Source organism: Amphiura filiformis, unplaced genomic scaffold (genome assembly GCF_039555335.1).
Source record: "Amphiura filiformis unplaced genomic scaffold, Afil_fr2py scaffold_112, whole genome shotgun sequence".
NCBI lineage: Eukaryota > Metazoa > Echinodermata > Ophiuroidea > Amphilepidida > Amphiuridae > Amphiura > Amphiura filiformis.
In genome coordinates this window covers 65,947-84,981 of record NW_027305576.1, presented here as the reverse complement: position 1 = coordinate 84,981, position 19,035 = coordinate 65,947, and the positions used below count along the sequence as shown (strand labels likewise).

At 37.7% G+C, this 19,035-nt stretch overlaps 2 protein-coding genes across 2 annotated transcripts in view; both read left to right on the top strand.

Moving 5' to 3' along the window:
* LOC140145001 (uncharacterized) overlaps nucleotides 1-35 on the top strand; it is a 76,511-nt gene extending 76,476 nt beyond the window's left edge. The window contains exon 16 of the mRNA XM_072166793.1: nucleotides 10-35. Coding sequence (XP_072022894.1) covers nucleotides 10-35 — 26 coding nt within the window. The remainder of the gene's footprint in view (nucleotides 1-9) is intronic.
* Nucleotides 15-18,238, top strand: LOC140144999 (uncharacterized). Its single transcript, XM_072166792.1, has 3 exons — nucleotides 15-12,429; nucleotides 12,830-12,889; nucleotides 15,096-18,238. The coding sequence occupies exons 1-3, from the start codon at nucleotides 76-78 to the stop codon at nucleotides 15,105-15,107; spliced, it is 12,426 nt and encodes a 4,141-aa protein (XP_072022893.1). The 5' UTR covers nucleotides 15-75; the 3' UTR covers nucleotides 15,108-18,238.
* The last annotated feature ends 797 nt before the right edge of the window (nucleotides 18,239-19,035 follow it).

Below are 19,035 nucleotides of genomic sequence, written 5' to 3'. Positions count from 1 at the left end.
TGCCAGCAGGCTTATGGATATCTTGTAGTAATTGAAAATCTTGGAGACATTCAAATAACCTCGAAATTCCAAGGTATGATTTTCAGTAGCTTCGAACAATCTAAGATAACAGTTACACAGCTTGTCAAGGTATACTTAAAACATGACCAGCAAAAGGGTGATACAACTGAATCGAAATCTTGGTTGTCATGGTTATATCGCCATATTTTGCAGATAATAGCAGACAAAAAAGCAAGTGTGAAAGAAAAGGAACAACTTTTTCAATATCTTTCTTCCAACCAAACTGACCTCTTTGAACTAAAGAGTATTGTTAAAGTTATCTTAGCAGTTCTTGAAACACTTGAAATGAGCACAATTGAAAACATAGTAGAAGAGTTCTTCCTTTGGGACAAACTTATAGAATGGAGTTTCCGAGGAGGGAGACTGTCGTTGAAGCTACAAGAAAGTCAGAAGTTTCTTCGAGTATGTACACTATTACAGGACATAAAAGGCAACATTGAAACGAAACAGCTACAATTAGACGATTCTGTTTGGGGCATTCTGGAGACAGAACAGAAGAAAAACACACTTGTTGAACTCGTCACGTGTTTACTGGGTCAAGATGCTATCGTTTTTAAAAGTGAGTTATCTGAAATATGTAGCATGAAAACTGAATATGTGAAGCATCGCTCAACATGTGACGTATTCCTGACGAATATTAATTTTGCAGATCATTTTATTAAGAAGGAAGACATGAAAATCATAACAAAAGCAAACAAAAAATACAAGACAGGGAGAATTTGTGACATCGAAATTATCGACAAAGATGTGTGTACATTTTTGGACAATATTCATGGAGTGGAGAGCACATTGGAATCAGTTATATTTCAAAACGTTGCATTTACAAAATTAAGCGCGATTACGCAGACGGAAGAAGTAAGTGAGAAAGCGAATTTGACATTATCTGTATTTGCTACGTACCTCGTTGACGATTGTTGCAAAGAATACCATTTCATTTTAGAAAAGATTGTGACACGCAATTACATGGTAGATTCACAAACGCTTTTGAAAGATATGCTAGAGGTGATGAAGAATATTGACACACCTGAGAAATTGAAGAAGGAAATACAATTGATACAAGATATACATTCTCACCCGAAAACTGACCTCAATGAACTCGTCATAAACGAAAATGTACATAGTGATCTCAAGGAACTTGTCATGTTTGAGGAATATCAACAACATCAAAGTCTTCTACGAAGTGTCCTATTAACTGTATATCCCGGGACTGAGCAGGATATCGAAAAAATGACTGCCCTTACCAGTGATATTAACCAATCCGTAGGAACATGGCTCGATAACATTCCCACTCTGTCTTGGTTCAAGAAGAAACTGAAAAAAGAAAATAAACATGAATATATGTTTGAGTTTTTAGAAGAAATGGCCAAATCTAAAGCGCTACTGCATTTTCTAAGAGAAATCAGAGATGAAGATCTGATGAATGTGGCAGATGCACTTGGGAAATTTTCAGATGAATGGTTGAAACTTATGGATCTAAAAGAACAGATGATGCCGTTCTTAGAACGTGAAAAGATAAGTGTTGTCAGATTCATGGCGATTCTTCGTCAGCAAATATGCGTGCCACCGTTGGATATCAAAAAAGGAAAAGGAAAAACAGATACTCAGCAAATAAGTGAACGACCATCGGATATTAAAAATGAAAAGGAAAAAACATGCATTAAATCTTTGGTAGTAGAATGTAATCATAATATTTACCTCATACAAGATGTTTACAAAAGCATAGCAACTTATGGCAAACTGGATAGCTATATCATTAGGGCCTCTGTACAACAAGGTGGACGATTTTGCTTCACGAGAAACCGTTCTACAAATACTTATGATATAATTTTGGAATATCCAAAGCAGAATCCGAAAGTTAATCAAAATGAGAATCCAAAGGAGAATTCAACTGATGATCCAAAAGTGAATCCAAAGGAGAATCAAAAGCAATATCCAAAGGAGAATCAAAAGCAGAATCCAAAAGTGCGTCCAAAGGAGAATCCAAAATTGAATCCAAAGGGGAATCCAAAGGAGAATCCAAATGAGAATCCAAAGCAGGATCCAAAGGATAATTTAAAGGGCAATCCAAAGGAAAGTCAAAAGGGGATTGCAAACAAGAATTCAAAGGAGAATCAAAATGAGAATCAAAAGATGAAGGAAAATCCTCATCAAGAATCCCAATATGGAATTTGTAGTAGTGAATTATTAGATGATATCAGAAACCGTGCTTTACTTAATTGTTCCTTTGAACTACAGACTGAAACAGATAAGGAAGTCAGATCGGAAGCTGCTAAATTTCTTGAGAATATCAATAGAGCTTACGAAATTGCAGAGTTGTATTCTCAATTAGACGATGCAGTAGGTTTTATCGAGGGACCATTATGGGAGCCAGTTTCTACATTGAACCTTCAAGACGCACATAATAAACTTCAGGGTGAATTGGAAACATGGGAATCAACCTTACTCAAAGAAAGAGCAGAACACTTCTGTTTGAACTACTTCACTTCGAGGCAATTGTGGGATTTATATAGATATATTGATGGAAAAATTTCTTTTTCCGAAGACATAAAAACTCTTTTACACTTCATATGTCCGCATGCTGACCTACAGACAGAACCGAAGGTACCTGATTTTAAAAGTTCATTGCTGAACACAATGCCTATTCAAAAAAAGAGTTTAGTCACCATTGCTTGTTATTTAGATACATTCATTGAACAAAATGGAAGGCAAGAAATTATTCATAGGTCAATTACTCAACTAGGAGATGATATAACAACAAATCCAGACTATTCTATCGTGGAACCTGGGGATATTTTTGTCGCATATTATGATGTTGATGCCCGATCGATTGACAACATTCTTACGTTGATGACACTGTGTGCATGCACGACTAGAACTTATCCCGAACCGAGTGAGATCATGTTTTGTCAACAGCAAACAAGCACCGAGGATATTACCCTTTTTTTAGCGCGATGTTGGGGATCAGTCGCTGGCAAAACAATATTGAGCAAAAGGCCTTATTTTCTTGTAGATGTTGAAAACCTTAGAGATGAAGTACAGATAGACTTAATAGAGGGAATTAAGCGACTACAAAATACAGCAAAAAGTAATTCAGACGTCATGTTGGCTATTTTATGTCGCGGAAATCGCTACCATCCAGTGGTGCAGCATTTCCCATCATGCAATGTGCGCAAGGTTAAACCAATGGCTGAAGAGGAAATGAAAAGAAGCTTACAAACAGACAATCCTAACATTAAGATTGTAACTTCAGACCACGCCGGTCAGGGGAAAACAAACTACGTATTCAAAAGATCCACAAACCAAATGAGTGTTAAGTCAGTTCTAATTGGAGCAACCATGAATAAAGTTGAACTATTAACTTATATTAAAGATATGACAAGGAACAGTACTGAACATGATGATTTGCACTTCGACATAACAAGCTTAGAGAAGCCTCAAATATTTGATGAATTGATATTTGAACTTGCTATAGTTGGCATGATCACTGTAGGTGATGTTTTCTTCAAGTGGTATGGAAAACGGATTTATCTGGAAATAGCTAACACCTTTGATAATTACCTTTGCGGTTCTTTGTCACTATGCAGAATGTTCAGAAACCATCACATACGGTGGCAGAATTTAGACGACCTAGTTATTTCTACAAATATAGGCAGTCCAATACAAGTTGTATGTCGATACAAACAAGCTCTTGACAAGAGAACTCTAGACAAAACACAGATCCAAATTCCGATGAAAATCGATGAAAACCAAACCGATGAAAATGAAGCTGAGGTCATTGATCAGACGCGATGTCGGCTAATCCTATTAGAGCTTTTTAACAAACAACAACCAATGTCATACACAGCTGTTCATGCGTTTCTGAAAGTCCTTGCAAAATCTTTAGAACATTTTACAAGGTCAGATTTCTTCTCCATACCGACACTGGAATGGTCAATGAAAACCAGATTCAGTTTCTTGATACACAAGATAAAGCCTCTCAGAATTCGATCATCACTTGTAAAGATCATCTTTCAATCGGCGTTTGAAGTAATGAAACAATTCGAATCAAAGAGGTCTGGCTTAAGCTTTCCTAGACTACCAAATGCAACACGACTTGAGAATAGAATGAAAGGCGTTATCGAATGGCATAAAAGTAACCACGAACTGGTGATTTTTAACAGACAAGACCTGAACACTATACACATCTTGTATAGAGTTGTATCTGACGTACCAGATTCAATTAAAACATACTTTGAATCTCAGAATGCTTCTCTGCCTGATTATGAGAATTTATCGGAAGCTGATCTCAAAAAGACGTTGCAAATAATGTGCAGGACTACTGATAAGCCATTTGATGAAGCAGCATTTCTGCAAAAACACGGAGAACTGATGAGTCACTACGTTGTTACCCCTGATAACATGCTGAAAATGATGTTAATTCTGATGAGAATTAATGCCCGTGTACCTGTTATTATTCAAGGAGAGACTGGGTGTGGAAAGACTCTGTTGATCAAATATTTAGCCGCTATTTCCGATGCAACATTTGAAATCATCAATGTACATGCTGGAACCACGCTAACTGAAATCAGTGAGTTCGTTGAACGATGCAAAGTATCAGCAACGAAAACAGATGGGGACCGTAGAACTGAAAGTGAAGTTATCAACGTACATGCTGGAACCAAGCTATTATCAACAACGAAAACAGATAGGGACAATAGAACTCAACGTGAAGTTTGGGCATATTTTGACGAAATCAATACATCAACCCTCCTTGGCACATTAAATGAAATAGTGTGCCACCATCGTTTCGACGGTCAGGATCTCCCACCAAATTTAGTATGTATTGCATCGTGTAATCCTTATAAAAAGAGAGACAAAGAATCTACGAATGCAGGCTTAAAACAACCAGGGATCGACGAATCGGGATACATAGACAACCTAGTGTATCGTGTTCATCCTCCGCCAGGCACTATGCTAGACTTCATTTGGGATTTCGGTTCCTTGAATAAAAAAGACGAAAAGGTTTACATCGAGCGAATGGTACATGGGACAATTTCTGAGAGGATCAATCCAATCTTTGTCAATTTGCTTGTGGAATCGCAGGCTTTCATTCGACAATATGAGAACACGTCTTACTGTGTAAGTCTACGTGATGTAAACAGATGCAGCAAAGTAGCAAATTGGATGATAAATGTGTTTTTGAAAAACAAGGGTATGGCAAAACTACGAAAAGCAGTATCAGAAACGGTTTATGAAGAGGAAAACTACAGAGGTATGATCCTTGCGTTTGCCGTTTGCTACCACTCAAGACTGGCTAAGGAAGAAGATAGAAGTAAATACCGGAAGTTCCTTGCATCGAAGTGTGGATTCAAATGCAACTATGTAGACGGTGTGATTGAAGCCGAGCAAAGTGACCTGTTAGCTGTAATGGACTTACCAGAGGGTATCGCTAGAAACAAAGCCATGAAGGAAAACGTGTTCGTCCTTCTGGCTGCAATAATGAACAAAATTCCTGTTTTTATTGTAGGAAAACCAGGCAGCAGTAAATCCCTCTCGGTCAATATCCTTGAATCACATTTGAAAGGACAGCAATCAAAAAAACAATTCTTCAAAACATTACCTAAAATATACAAATTATCTTTTCAAGGAACTGAGTCCTCTACATCGGAAGGCATTCAAAAGATCTTTGACACAGCTGAAACATACAGAGCCAATGGCAGGTATCCAGTTGTTTTGTTGGATGAAATTGGACTAGCTGAAAGGTCGAAATGTAATCCTCTTAAAGTTCTACATAGTCTACTGGATCCTAATAAAACAGGATTTCCTTCAGTCGCAGTTATTGGAATATCAAATTGGACGTTAGATGCAGCAAAAATGAACCGTGCTGTGATATTGTCGCGTCCAGATCCAATAAAAGCAGACCTTGAAGAAACAGCTGAAGCAATCAACAAACACAATAGAGGTACAGGTTATTCAAAAGAACATACAACAGATGTTGTCAAGCTTGTAGAAGGTTACCATGCATACAAGTCCAAGAAGTTTGATATCAAAATCCGTGCGGATTTTCATGGTCTTCGCGACTTCTACTCAATGGTGAAATATGCCACGACTAATGCGAGTATACCCGGTTCAATTGAAAGAAGCGTCAGGAGAAATTTTGGAGGATTGAGAGAAGTTGAGACATCGGAGGTGTATAATACTATCACAAGAAAATATCACGATACTATCACGTGTGAAAAAGAGGGTGATTTAAGGAACACTGTGTTGAATTTAATCGACGAATGCCTCCAAGATGAAACATCTCGACATCTAATGATCATCACACAGAATGATGATTCCGCTGTTAGTATTCTAACACAATCCGTAATGAAGACTAACTACACGGTACTTTACGGTAGTCAATACGAGAACGATTGCACACCAGTTTACGATCATTTGATTCTTAGGAAAATAATAATCCAAATGGAAAATGAGGGTACGCTTGTTCTTCGTAATCTAGAAAGAATATACGGCGGATTATACGACATGCTGAATCAAAATTACAGAGAGGTCAAACAGTCCAAAAGATGTCGAGTTGCACTAGGACCATTTGCAAATCACATCTGTATCGTCCACCCGAAGTTCAAGTGTATTGTCCTAGTAAATGAAGATGACGTGGAGCAGGGCAGATGCGATCCGCCATTTTTGAATCGATTTGAAAAGCAGCGAGTCAATTTTTCTGATGCAATGAATGAGTCACAGTACAACATCGTGGTTGAAGTTCGTAAATGGGTCCAAGATGTTACTACCTTGAAACAAGATCAATTGACATTTACTTTGAAAGAATCCATCATTGGTTTTAATGACGACATGATCCCTTCAATGGTAATGAAGTTGGACAAAACACTTCCGGATTTATCCATTTATACAACTAATTACAAGAACCAATTAATTCAAGTCTGTACGACATGCATCTTAAGAATGATGTGTTCCGATGCTATATTAAGGCTTCCGCTCTCTGTGTTTGCCCTAGACCAAAAGGATGAAAGCGTAACCACCATATTGGAAATAAAAGAAAAATATTTCAACTATCCATTACATGAAGGTATTGCTGTCCTTATGCAGAGCATTGTTATGGACGAGAACGCAACACGCTTTTTCAATACACTGAATAAAGAAATAACGCAAGATGGGTCAAAACTAGTTCTGTATACTTTCAGCACATTTCATACTGACTTAACAAAGATTTTGATGAATGCAGATGGTTGCTTGACATACCAAATTGAGAGACTATCCAACTTCAAATCCTACAATCAGCTGGATAAAAGACTCCGTACTTTCTGGCTTCTGTCAAGTACCAAAATGCTGGTAATCCAATGCAATACCCTGAATGATTCAAAACATGTGCTGTTGGCCAAAAGCTTAGTCGATCAGTATCGGCTTGAATACAACAATGGGACTCTATGCAAAGACAGGGGTGTAAAACATGTGTGTTTCATCTTTCACGTGGACAGAAATACGGACACGTGCAAAAAACAACCCTGGATGTTCAACTTTTCTGGTGGGTGGGAGCCTTTTACAATTGAAACGCTTGAGCCACACCCATATGCCGTTACATCCCCGAGAAGTTCGTCCATTGGAAGTGTTGTTGATAGTTGTGTAGCTGATATTATGACTGAACAGCTGTTGTGGTGTTTTGCTCAAATCTCGTATGAGCATAAAGAGAAATCACGTGAATTGTCAGAAGTGAAGGCCCTAGTCCAGACTATGTCTCAAAATGCTACAATTGTGAACGAGCTGGCTCAAAAGGTCGCACTTTGTGTTCGAGAAAAAGAGAAAAAATCTTTGGAGGCAACCCAAAAATCTTGGGAAGAAAACGTTGCTTCAGACTTAAGTTTACTCAGAGAATGGTTTTCACATGCGGAAGCTCGGAAACATTACATAAAAAGTTACATTCGTGATAGCATTGCAAAGGTTGTTTTTGCTGTGGAGAAACTGGACGCATGGAGCAGTCTTATGTCAAGACCTGGCAACAATGAGCTGTGGGCTTGTTTTTTTGCCAACGAGAAAATCTTTTCTCCTACATTATTTGATATATCTTCACCTCAGTGCAGTGAATCGTACAAGATAGAGAAGCCACTGCTTCATTACCAGTTCCCCTTCTTCAATTTATTTCATGAAGAAATTCAATCATATCAAAGCTTAGTTTTGGACCATGTCGCGGTGGACAGTGCTTTTTCCACAAAACGCCTTAGCGAACAACTGGCAAAAATGATCAAACAAAAGTATCCAGAGTTAGAAGACGTACAAGGTGGGCTGTTTGAAGATGACTTCATCAAGATGGTTTCCAGCAACTTTCTTCCAGAATGTGACTTGGACCATCGCATAACTACAACAAAATGGTTTCTTATGAAAAATGGACTTGCTGGTGTCATAGATGTTACGCAACCGTATGTGCAAATAGCCAGGTGCTACGTTGCATTTTGGACAGATCATATGCTACCAAGGGTTGTTGGACTCATCGCAAAGTCCTGTATTTGGAAAGACATTCAAATTGACCAAATACTAAGTTCAATTGACCAAACACTGGGTTCCTTAGACAATAGTGCAAATCGTGACCATCGTCAAATAAACATAGAAGACCAAACTGGAGAAAACTTCTCGTCAGTTGTTCCTGAAGTTCGATTGCTTGCTGGTATGCATGAGGAATACACACACTGCGAAGAGATTTGTTATCTGCTTGTATCCGGTGTCTGTAAAAAGGTCTTACCAATTAGGGAAAATGTAGAACTCTGCGGTGGGATTGATGAATGGCAAAAGAAAGCCAGCATTATTGCCTCACACGCAACCTTCGTCAATAGCGATTCGCCATGGCTACACTTCTTGACATTGTGTATCGATGTTTCTAGATTGCTCATTTTAAAAAGTCAGCAGACTTGCGCCAATGATTTGCAGAAATTGGCTGAGAGTGCCTTAAAAACTGATGGTATAGATATTGAAAGAAAAACAACGTTTCTTCTTTCCAGAACGACATTTGAAGCCTTTGTCAACCTACTTGGCAATGTTGAAGGTCGCGAAAATGATGACTTAGTTTGTCTTTACATTGGGCGTTGTCTTGAAGTGGATCCAAACACAGAACTTCTACCGACCTTTATAAGCATCATAAGGAACGAAACTACCCATGGTCTTATCTCCGGAGCTAGAGCAGTCATATATACACTCATAAACATGGACCTGTCTGAATCCCTATATTTCCATAAAGACGACGTTGAATCATGTTGGCGGAGCATTCTTTCACCCAAGAGCTTACTTGAGCTGAATATGAAATGTCTTGAGACGCTTGATCGCTACCTTGTAAATCAAGTAGCCGCGTTTGATTGCCCATTTAACATCGTTTGCTACGATGTACTTCAAGAATTTTTGTTTGAACACGTCACCCAGGGGTCTGATTTCACATGGCAAGATATCTCAGATGTAGTTTTAAAAACGATCTCAAGTGCAACAAAGATGTCTATGAAATTTCTCTGCGCTATAGCGTATGTTCGCACAGTATTCAAAGTATTTAGTACTCACTTTGAAGGTATGGTGGACAACACAGTATTTTACACCGAGACCGTTTCAATGGCTATAGGCAAGCTGCTACCTTCAACGACAAACCCACGCCTAAACGCGTTGAAGTATCATTTTGTTTCTTCTATGGATAAATGTAAAGTACGAAGTAGTGAGCCTGAAAAGTATGCAGAATATTTGAGTGCGAAGTATTTCCCGACGTTACAAGAGTATAGAAGAGAACAAAGCAGTAATATGCGATATTTGAATTACAATCCTTTAGCATACGCTAAGAAATTCAATGAAGTTTGCCAGGCCTTTGCAACAGGGAAAGAAGACCAATTACGTGGAAAGCTAGGCGAGGTAGAATACAGATTAGCGTTTGTTGGACTTATCATTGACAAACTGTATCTTCAAAGACCAACGAAAAGGTTCTTTGAACAAGAGAATACGGAACTGAAAGACAAACTAATGGCGTGGTTTACGCAGGAACGTTCTGAACACCACCCTTTCACTGATTTCGTTGACCGCCTCATAGAAACATCTTCCCATGATAAACATGCTACGCTTAAACCTACTTGGTTAAAATTACAGCCAGAGAGCCTTATGAAGGACGTCCACAAAGCGTCGGTTGTTGTTCATATCGGGGCCATTATATATTCAGGAGATATCTCAGGGGCATTTTTGCAGTTGCTAACTCGACCTGTTCGCATCAGTAATCTATACCTACCTGCATCTGGGATACCTACAGTGACATTTGAAAATATGAAAAAGCCTCTTCCAGAAGTTTTCCAGTATAATTGCAAATGTGGTCAGACCTGTGTAGTAGGCGTCGCTCAAAAAGATCTACTTTCTAAATGTAGTTCTTGCAGGTCTGATATTATAAAGGACAGACTGCGTGAAGTTCATGTTTCAAAAAACACGATGCGATACTCAGATCAAAAAGGATACCACTGTTCTAAGGACTCTTCTGTAGATCATCAATCTCTTCTTCTGGGAATAAGGTCCTTATCACCTGTGACGTACAGAATTATCAAATTACTGTTCAATTGTTCAGCTCTACTAGGCTGTTGCATTGATAAGAGCGTAAAGCATTCTATTTCGAAAGCCATTAGACCTGAGGGTCATGCATCAACAGACAAAATACATTTAGAACGTGTTAGGATATTTTTGAGTGAATCTATTGATATGGATTTCGAAGCATTGACAAAACTACTTAATTTAGACTATGAAGAGGTGACTATGCTGCTACACGCCATACTGAGAGAAAGTATGAACATTATTTCTGATCCTGCTAATAGATACCACTGGACAGATCAGACGGACAGAAATCGGTTTGAACAGAATTTGGCATTAATTATTGAGAAGACTGTAAGAGGTATGCATCGGGAGATTCATACCTTTAAGCAAGAGAGCTCAAAAACGCCTCACTTATTGTGTTTTAATACGGATGTAGATAGACTCTTATTGGACATGCCTTCAGCATCCTTTGAAGATTGCAGGGCCTCGTTTCTTTCTCAGGGCCCACACAGTTTTCAATCACATCCATTTTTGTACCTTATTTTTCGCCGATGTGGAGTCTTGTCATATCTCAAGTATTTGCCTGCTTTACTTAAGTGGAACTTTTATATAAGCAATCTTTTACGTTACCGCATTGACAGTTTAACAGCAGAAACCAGAACACATCGTGATATTTTGCAAGATTTGCAGTGCCAAACTGGCAAGGATTACTACGAGACCAAATTTAACGAATTCGAAAATGCGTGGAATGAAGTCTGCAAGGGATGGAAAACAGGGAAAGATGAAGAACCTCAGTTAATGAGTTTGGATACTCCAGTCATAGCCAGTTTGCTTCCAAGACGAAAGCCGCGGAATGACATGAAACGCATTATTGAAACGCTTCAAGAAGCTCAAAATGATTTTTTGAATGAAGTGGCTGCCCTCGCACTCAACCACTATGAATTCTGTTTAGATGTAATCACAAAAGACGACAACACTGTTTGCATACCGTGGGTGGATCTCAAATTGAGAAGGAGAAATGGAATTATTCGCTTTAGCGAGAAAAGTGTGTGTATTTTATACCATGATCTAGATTGCAACCCAGTGTTACGTAATCAGTATGACTTTGGTCAGATAGAAAAGAAAATAGTAGAAGATGTCATAATTCACAGTGCTTTTCTTACAAGTGAAAACCTGTTCGGAAGTTTTGAGTTTACAGACGACATTTTTCATACATGCACTGCCATTTTGTTCGATGTTGAAGCGGCAGTTGAACAAAAGGAACTAGACATCGACGTCAGTGAATCACTCGATCGCCATTCTGCGCCAAATTTGCTTGAACTATTGGAAATTGCGTTGGTGTTTTTGAAACGAACCGGTGGCGACCCAAATGAGCTGCTAAGTCAGTACATAGAAAGCTCATATTCCAATTATGCAGTTTCAAAAATCAAGACCATTCTTTGCCAGAATACGAGTATACGGCTAAAACACATTGTAGATCTGTACCTGAAGGTTGAGGATATAGTTGCTGAGGATAAGAGTAAAACAGTGCCTAGGCAATATCAACTCCCTCTGGACAAAAAGACTAAAAATGCGCTCGAAGATCGGTGCATGAAATCCGATTTGAACGATGCTGATCTGAAACAAGTTTCAACTATTTTGAAAAGATTCATGTGTCGCTATCTCCGATCATTCAAAGTTAATCCTTCAGAAAAACTGTTACATGTCCTGCTGGATGACGAGTTTAGAGTGATTAGTGATATGAAAGAAGATATCCAGAAAAACATACAATTTGTTGTGAAAGAGGGATTGACTGTGGCGAATACGAAGGCTGTTGCAGACATAATAGCTGAAGCATTGCAGGTAATTACGTAATATAAATGTAATTTACCATTATCATCCAGGCCCGTAACCAGGATTTATTGGGGGCTGATTTTGAGATAAGTGGACCTTTTTTCAAAATTTGGACCTTTTTAGACTGGGGCGGATTTTGAAAAAGTTAATTTTTTTCCAAAATTGTATTAATTTTTTCGCTCGATACGCTCGCAAATGGGACTTTTTGGGTCAAAAAAAAGGTACTTTTTGGGATGGGGGTCCGCCCCAGCCCCCCTGGTTACGGGCCTGTTATCATCATTATTGTTATCAGAATCATCATCAACAAAAATATCATCAGCAGCAGCAGTATCTTTAAATGTTTGTTGGTATTAAAATGTTACTTTTCCAGGATTTTCACAAAAATCTTTCCTTTACTATTTATACACAGAAAAGAAAACCTATACTCTCAAAGCGGCCAAAGCCGAAGGGCGGAAAATTCCGTTTGCAGGTACAATTTTCTTTATTGATTGAGACAGATATTAAAACTGTGTACAATTTTCATACAGAACTTGGTTAATGTACTCTGTATGGATAGCACTTTCTTTGGGATTCGCCGTTGTTTATCACCGGTTTCAACGATGCGTCCACGTCGCCTGCGATATCAGCTTTAGCTGCTCGAGCGAAATAAAGCTAGTGAAATAAAGCGGTGACAAACAACTGTGAAACAATATTGATATCCTTTCAACAACGCAAACAAGTTAACGATCGTTTAATTCACATGATTATTTCGTATAAAACTACAGAATGAAACGGCAATGTTTATCCGCTACCTCCAACTGAATTTAACATGTAAACACACGAGTTCCTAGTATGACAAATTTTACTCGATCACGCATAGTGCGCGCTTTCGGTAACTTGCGTTCGCGTATACGCCACTGAAAAAGTATGGATTCGTCACCGATTAACAACGTTAAATACGTTCTTAGCAGATAACCGTCAAAATAAAATGTTGAGGGCCCTAGTTCAAGACGGAAACGGGAAAATCCAACCCATTCAATAGTACTAAATTCGTCGTCCGTATTCCATAGTGGCGTATAGTGGGGCGCCGCGAATAAACAACTTTTCGAGAAAATCGGGTTTGAAGAAATGCCAATTTAAAATCGAGTTGTGTAAATCAGACATTCATTATATTTTGTAAATGATGTGAAATTTCTGTAGTAAACTAAATAGATTTTATTGTTATATATTTTTCAAAAGAAATAAATACATACTTTTGCTGGCAAACTGACAATAAAACTATACGTCACTATGGAAAACGAACAAAACGCAATACCTTGTTTTTTCGTATTCCATAGTGGCGTATCGACCATACGCCACTTTTTATACACATTTTATAATTATGAAATATCGGCAAAATGAAAACATCGTATTCCATAGTGGCGTATAGGTCCAATACGCGTACGCCACTATGACATACGATGTTTTTCATTTTTGCCGATATTTCATAATTATAAAATGTGTATAAAAAGTGGCGTATGGTCGATACGCCACTATGGAATACGAAAAATGTCACTTTGTAACTATACGCCACATTTAATTAATTAATTACTAATTAATTAGCTAATTATGACTGATGAGACTTAGAAAAAATGAAAGAGAACATCATTAAAGACATATGTGCCAATTTTAAAAAAAATGACCAAAAATCACTATACGCCACTATGGAATACAGCCGACGAATTGTGATATATTCACAATTGTACGATTGTGATATTCACAAAGTAAGACGGGATACCAAGTTGCAACCATCGTTGATCAGTGATTTAAGGCACTGCTTTGTGCTACTCTTTACTGCTGAGACGACTGACGACAACCGGTTAATACTGCTCCGAAGAAACAAATTTCAAAGAGAGCATTTAAGGTGGTACTGCACCCCTTGATAAATGTGTGACTATTTTTGCATTTTTCTCAAAAAATAATAACACGCTGGTATAACAAAAGTTATGTATATGACAGTGGCAAGGAATTCAGTTACTACACTGGAATTGCAGTAACTCAAGACAAGCGGTACGTTATTTATGATCAGAAAAGAGGTACCGCTAGAATGTACCTCATTTCTTAACATATAAATGAACCACTTGTCTTGAATCGCTGAAATTTCAAAGTAATTGGATTCCTTGCCCCTGTAATAACATAACTACCAGTGTATAGTAGTTATTTTTGAGAAAAATGCTAAATTAGTCACAAACTTTAGCAGGGGGTGTAGTACCACCTTAACGTCCCATATTTTGAAGACAAAAAAGCACTGCAAAAGTGAGGTACTTTTTCACTCGCAAATTTGAATTATTTCGTGGTTTTTTTTGTTTTTTTTTCAATCATCTAACGCTCAAAGGTTGCATATGACGTCATGTATTGAGGCATGTGCAGTGCTAGCTGAGCACGTTGAGTGTCAAAAACGTCCCAAAATACACACAAATACCCAAGAGAGAACGCTACACCTTAATATCTCGGAATATAACGAGAAACCGGTTTCAGACAGACATGCACGAACGTATTGTCGTCGTGGAACAGGCTGGTTTATACTTATTTGTATGTGTGCGTCCATGTTAGTGGAGTATAGTTTTGTTGTGTACTTTTGTTGTTGTAGGGCAGTAATATAAAAAGATCAGGTAAACGAATTTTCTTTACTTTACGTTTTATATTTTTGTAATTAGGTATCCTGGTGAACAGTGTAGGTGCATTGATTGGACGTGGATGGAAAACTACTAAGCAACTAAGCAACTAAATATTATACGAAAGATCGGTGGGCTTATATTCAATAACATAAAGATTTTCATGTCATTGATCCCTGAAATTCGGTAGATTCACAATACGATGCGCTTCCAAGGGAGAGGGCAAAATGCATCATGGGGAAAGATTCATATTGTAATGGTACAACTTGTTTGTATGATGGTGTGCTACGAAGAATTTGTATAGCTTAAATTCTGTAATAGTACAACTTGTTTGTATGATGGTGTACTACGAAGAATATGTGTAGCTTAATTCTGAAATAGTACAACTTACTTGTATGATGGCGTACTACGAAGAATTTGTATAGCTTAATTCTGAAATAGTACAACTTATTTTTATGATGGCGTGCTACTTAGAATATGTATAGCTTTATTCTGTTATAGTACAACTTGTTTTTATGTGACCGTACTACTAAGAATATGACATTGTATAGCTTAATTCTGAAAAAGTACAGCTTACTGGTATGATGGCGTACTACTAAGAATATGCATGGTTAAATACCACTAATTATTTACTACACGGGTTTCATATGGGAAAATGGATAATTTCGGGTGGAATTTTCTCATATTCAGAACTCTCACAGTTAAATGCCACTAATATCAGGTGAATCTATATGATTTAGATGCCAAATGATCAAAAACTCAACATAGGTTGACCTGCACTGAGACTTTTCTTGTTTTAACGCACTGAACCGTAAACACCTTAAAATGGCAGTGCGCATAATATGGTAGGGCGAATATTTACCAAACACTGAAGCCGTGCGTATGAATTTTGGTACTATTACAACAAAAATGTCATATAATGAGAGAAAATATACCATTTTGAAGCATCAAACCCTAAACAGTACTTTTTTTGGCTATATAACTTGATCAATTTCAGCGCAGTTTTAATGCAGTCTTTTTAGATGCCATGCAAACAAATAGTCTAGTTACACGTCGTACATGTATTTCCATGTATCCCCAGACCTATTAGTGGTATTTAACCGTATGGCTCAATTCTGTAATAGTACATCTTGTTTATAATTATGTGGCCGTACTACTAAGAATATGGATGGTTTCATTTCATATTGTAATAGTACAACTTGTTTGTATGATGGCGTAATACTAAGAATATGTATGGCTTAATTCTGTAATAGTACAACTTGTTTTTATGAGGATGTACTACTAAGAATATGCATGGCTTAATTAATTTTATAATAGTACATCTTGTTTATATAAGGCCGTACTACTAAGAATCTAGATGGTTTAATTTTGTAATAGTATAATTTTTATATAACGACGAATAGTACAACTTGTTTGTATGAATCTGAACGGTTTAACGTTGTAATTGTACAACTTATTTGTATGATAGTCGTACTCTGACCGTACTGCTAAGAATCTGGATGGCTTAATGTTATAATAGTACAACTTGTTTGTATGAGGCCGTACCACTAACAATGTAGGTGGTTTCACTTTGTTAGACTACAACTTGTTGATATAAGGCTGAACTAATACTAATATGCATGGTTTGATTTAGTAATCGTACAATTTGTGTTTGTATGATGCCGTACTACGAAGAATGTGGATGATTTAATTTTGTAAAAATGTATGTTTGTATGCGGTGATACAACTAAGAATTAAAAGAAATAAGTAGATTTACTTTGTAAAGTGCATTAGATGTTGCGCGTGATATCTCTTGAAATATTAGAACAGGTATCATTGCAGGTACGGTACTGCATCGTTTACTAACCCTATATGCAATGCACTTTCTCGCACTTATCATGCTTGATATCACGCTGAATCACCGTTAAATAATCAATATGCTGCCCTCTCCCTTGTTCTATAACTCAAGAGAATCCATGCTTGTTAGACATGAGTTTAACAAAGAGACGAGTCGATATTCGGCAGTGAATCGGCACTCTGTCAAACCTGAGACCATAAGGGCCGCTACAGAATCCAAGTATTCGACGTAGAATATTTGATGTAACATATCTACGTTATTTAATCTAGTCTCACTCTATTTCCAGTAATGTTTAAGTTCTAACGAATCTTTGATGACGAAATCCATAATATGTTACGTAGAATATCTAGTACAAATATATTATCGATTTTATGTCATCAAACTTTCGTTAGAAAAGGGAGGCTTTATTACAAACTCTAAAAAGCCCTTCTAATGGTGACCCGCAGGTCAAATTGCTAGAATTGTACATTAAACACACCTAAACAGACACAATGCAATTTGCAGGCAGCAGCTTAATCAGCGCCAATATTGCAACATTGAAACAAACAACGATACAAACATCCAATCCAACCCCACCCCATCCCCCAGTAGGCAACGAGGATAAAGTGCCTTGCCCAAGGACACAACACGTTGGCACGAGCGGGGCTCACAACCTATGGATTACAAGTCGGGCGCCTTAAACATTACTGGAAATAGAATGGGAATATATTAAATCAGTGGCGTAACTAGGGTTGGTAGCGCCGGGGCAAGAAACTAAATTGGCGCCCCTACCCCCCCACCCGAGAATATCTTAGACGAGGGCAGTGGCGTAGCTAGGGGTTGTGGCGCCCAGGGCTAAGGATACATAATACCCCCCCCCCCCATTCTTGAACAAATAAGGCCTACCACTAATTAATGTTGGTTACTAGAAGTTGAATATCGGTCTTAAAATGTTCTTTCAATTGTGCTGAAATGCGCGCGAAAATTTTGCTTTTCATCGCTTGGAGGGGCGCAGAATCGATGCTGAATTGGTCAATTTGGCGCCCCCTAAGGGTGGCGCCCGGGGCACGTTGCCCCCTGCCCCCCCCTTTAGTTACGCCACTGCATTAAATAACGTAGATATGTTACATCGAATATTCTACGTCGAATAATAAGTCTGTTAGGCCACTAATAGTAAATTATGGTATCAGGTCAAACTCGTAACTATATAATTATATACCATGATTTTTTTTAAACAGTCTCAAGTGAGAGACATGTGTGACGTTTTAGTCTTAGTGTTCGTCTTTAAATAGTTTTACTCCCTTGGGTTTGAAGGGAATTATTTAACTTATAAAATGATGGATAAGTCATGTCTGTAGGCCATAAATTTGCAAAGTTATAAATAAAAGTATGTCACCTGAATTGTATTGTACGTAATGGTCGTACTGCTAAATTTGTAAACTTGATGGACTATTTTATAAAAATGTGCTAAATTTCATAAACTAATGTCCATTTGTACATGATGAGTACATGATGGCATTGAAGATTACAAAAATGTACTTTTATCATCTTCTAAGCAGGGATAAACGGTTCTAAAAAAAGTAAGTCCCCCTCTCATAAATTTCGGCATAACTAAAAACCTGTTAGGCCCCTTAAGTAGATTTTGAAAAGTCTGAAATATAGCCTGATAAGTTACACATTACATAAGCAGTACTTTATTGTCCAACAATAGTCCTTCGCCAGAAAATACAGTCATTTATAAAATTAGAGGTCTAAAAAAAATTGGCATTTTTTTACATAAGGATTTCAAGTAGACCTATTCACATCTATGCATTTCTCTTAAACAACTTTAATAACAAGAATGTTGAAAACACACAAATTTGATGAAATTGCTATCATTTTGGTTTAAAATTATCCAGCAAAATGTTTGATCATGGATTAGCCAGCAGCCTTCTTCTTTTGTTGATTTGAAAGTTCTGATGTCAATTTTCTTGATGTATTTCCAGATTCACTTGTCCTGCGAAGATCACTGTTCAGCAAAGTCCACTGAAGACTTTTATATCCTTTGCATAAATTCCCGCACAGTTGACTATCTCCAAAATGGTGCTATTTTTCATCTTACACACAATTTCTTCAGGAAACAGGTTTGCCTTGGATCCCCCTGTTTACACTTACATTGAAAGATGT

Excerpts from the sequence above, each read along its gene's own strand:
- LOC140144999 (XM_072166792.1), top strand. The coding sequence starts at position 76 with ATGATTTTCAGTAGCTTCGAACAATCTAAGATAACAGTTACACAGCTT. Across the intron at positions 12,430-12,829 it reads TAATAGCTGAAGCATTGCAG|AAAAGAAAACCTATACTCTC; the intron begins GTAATTACGTAA and ends ATTTATACACAG.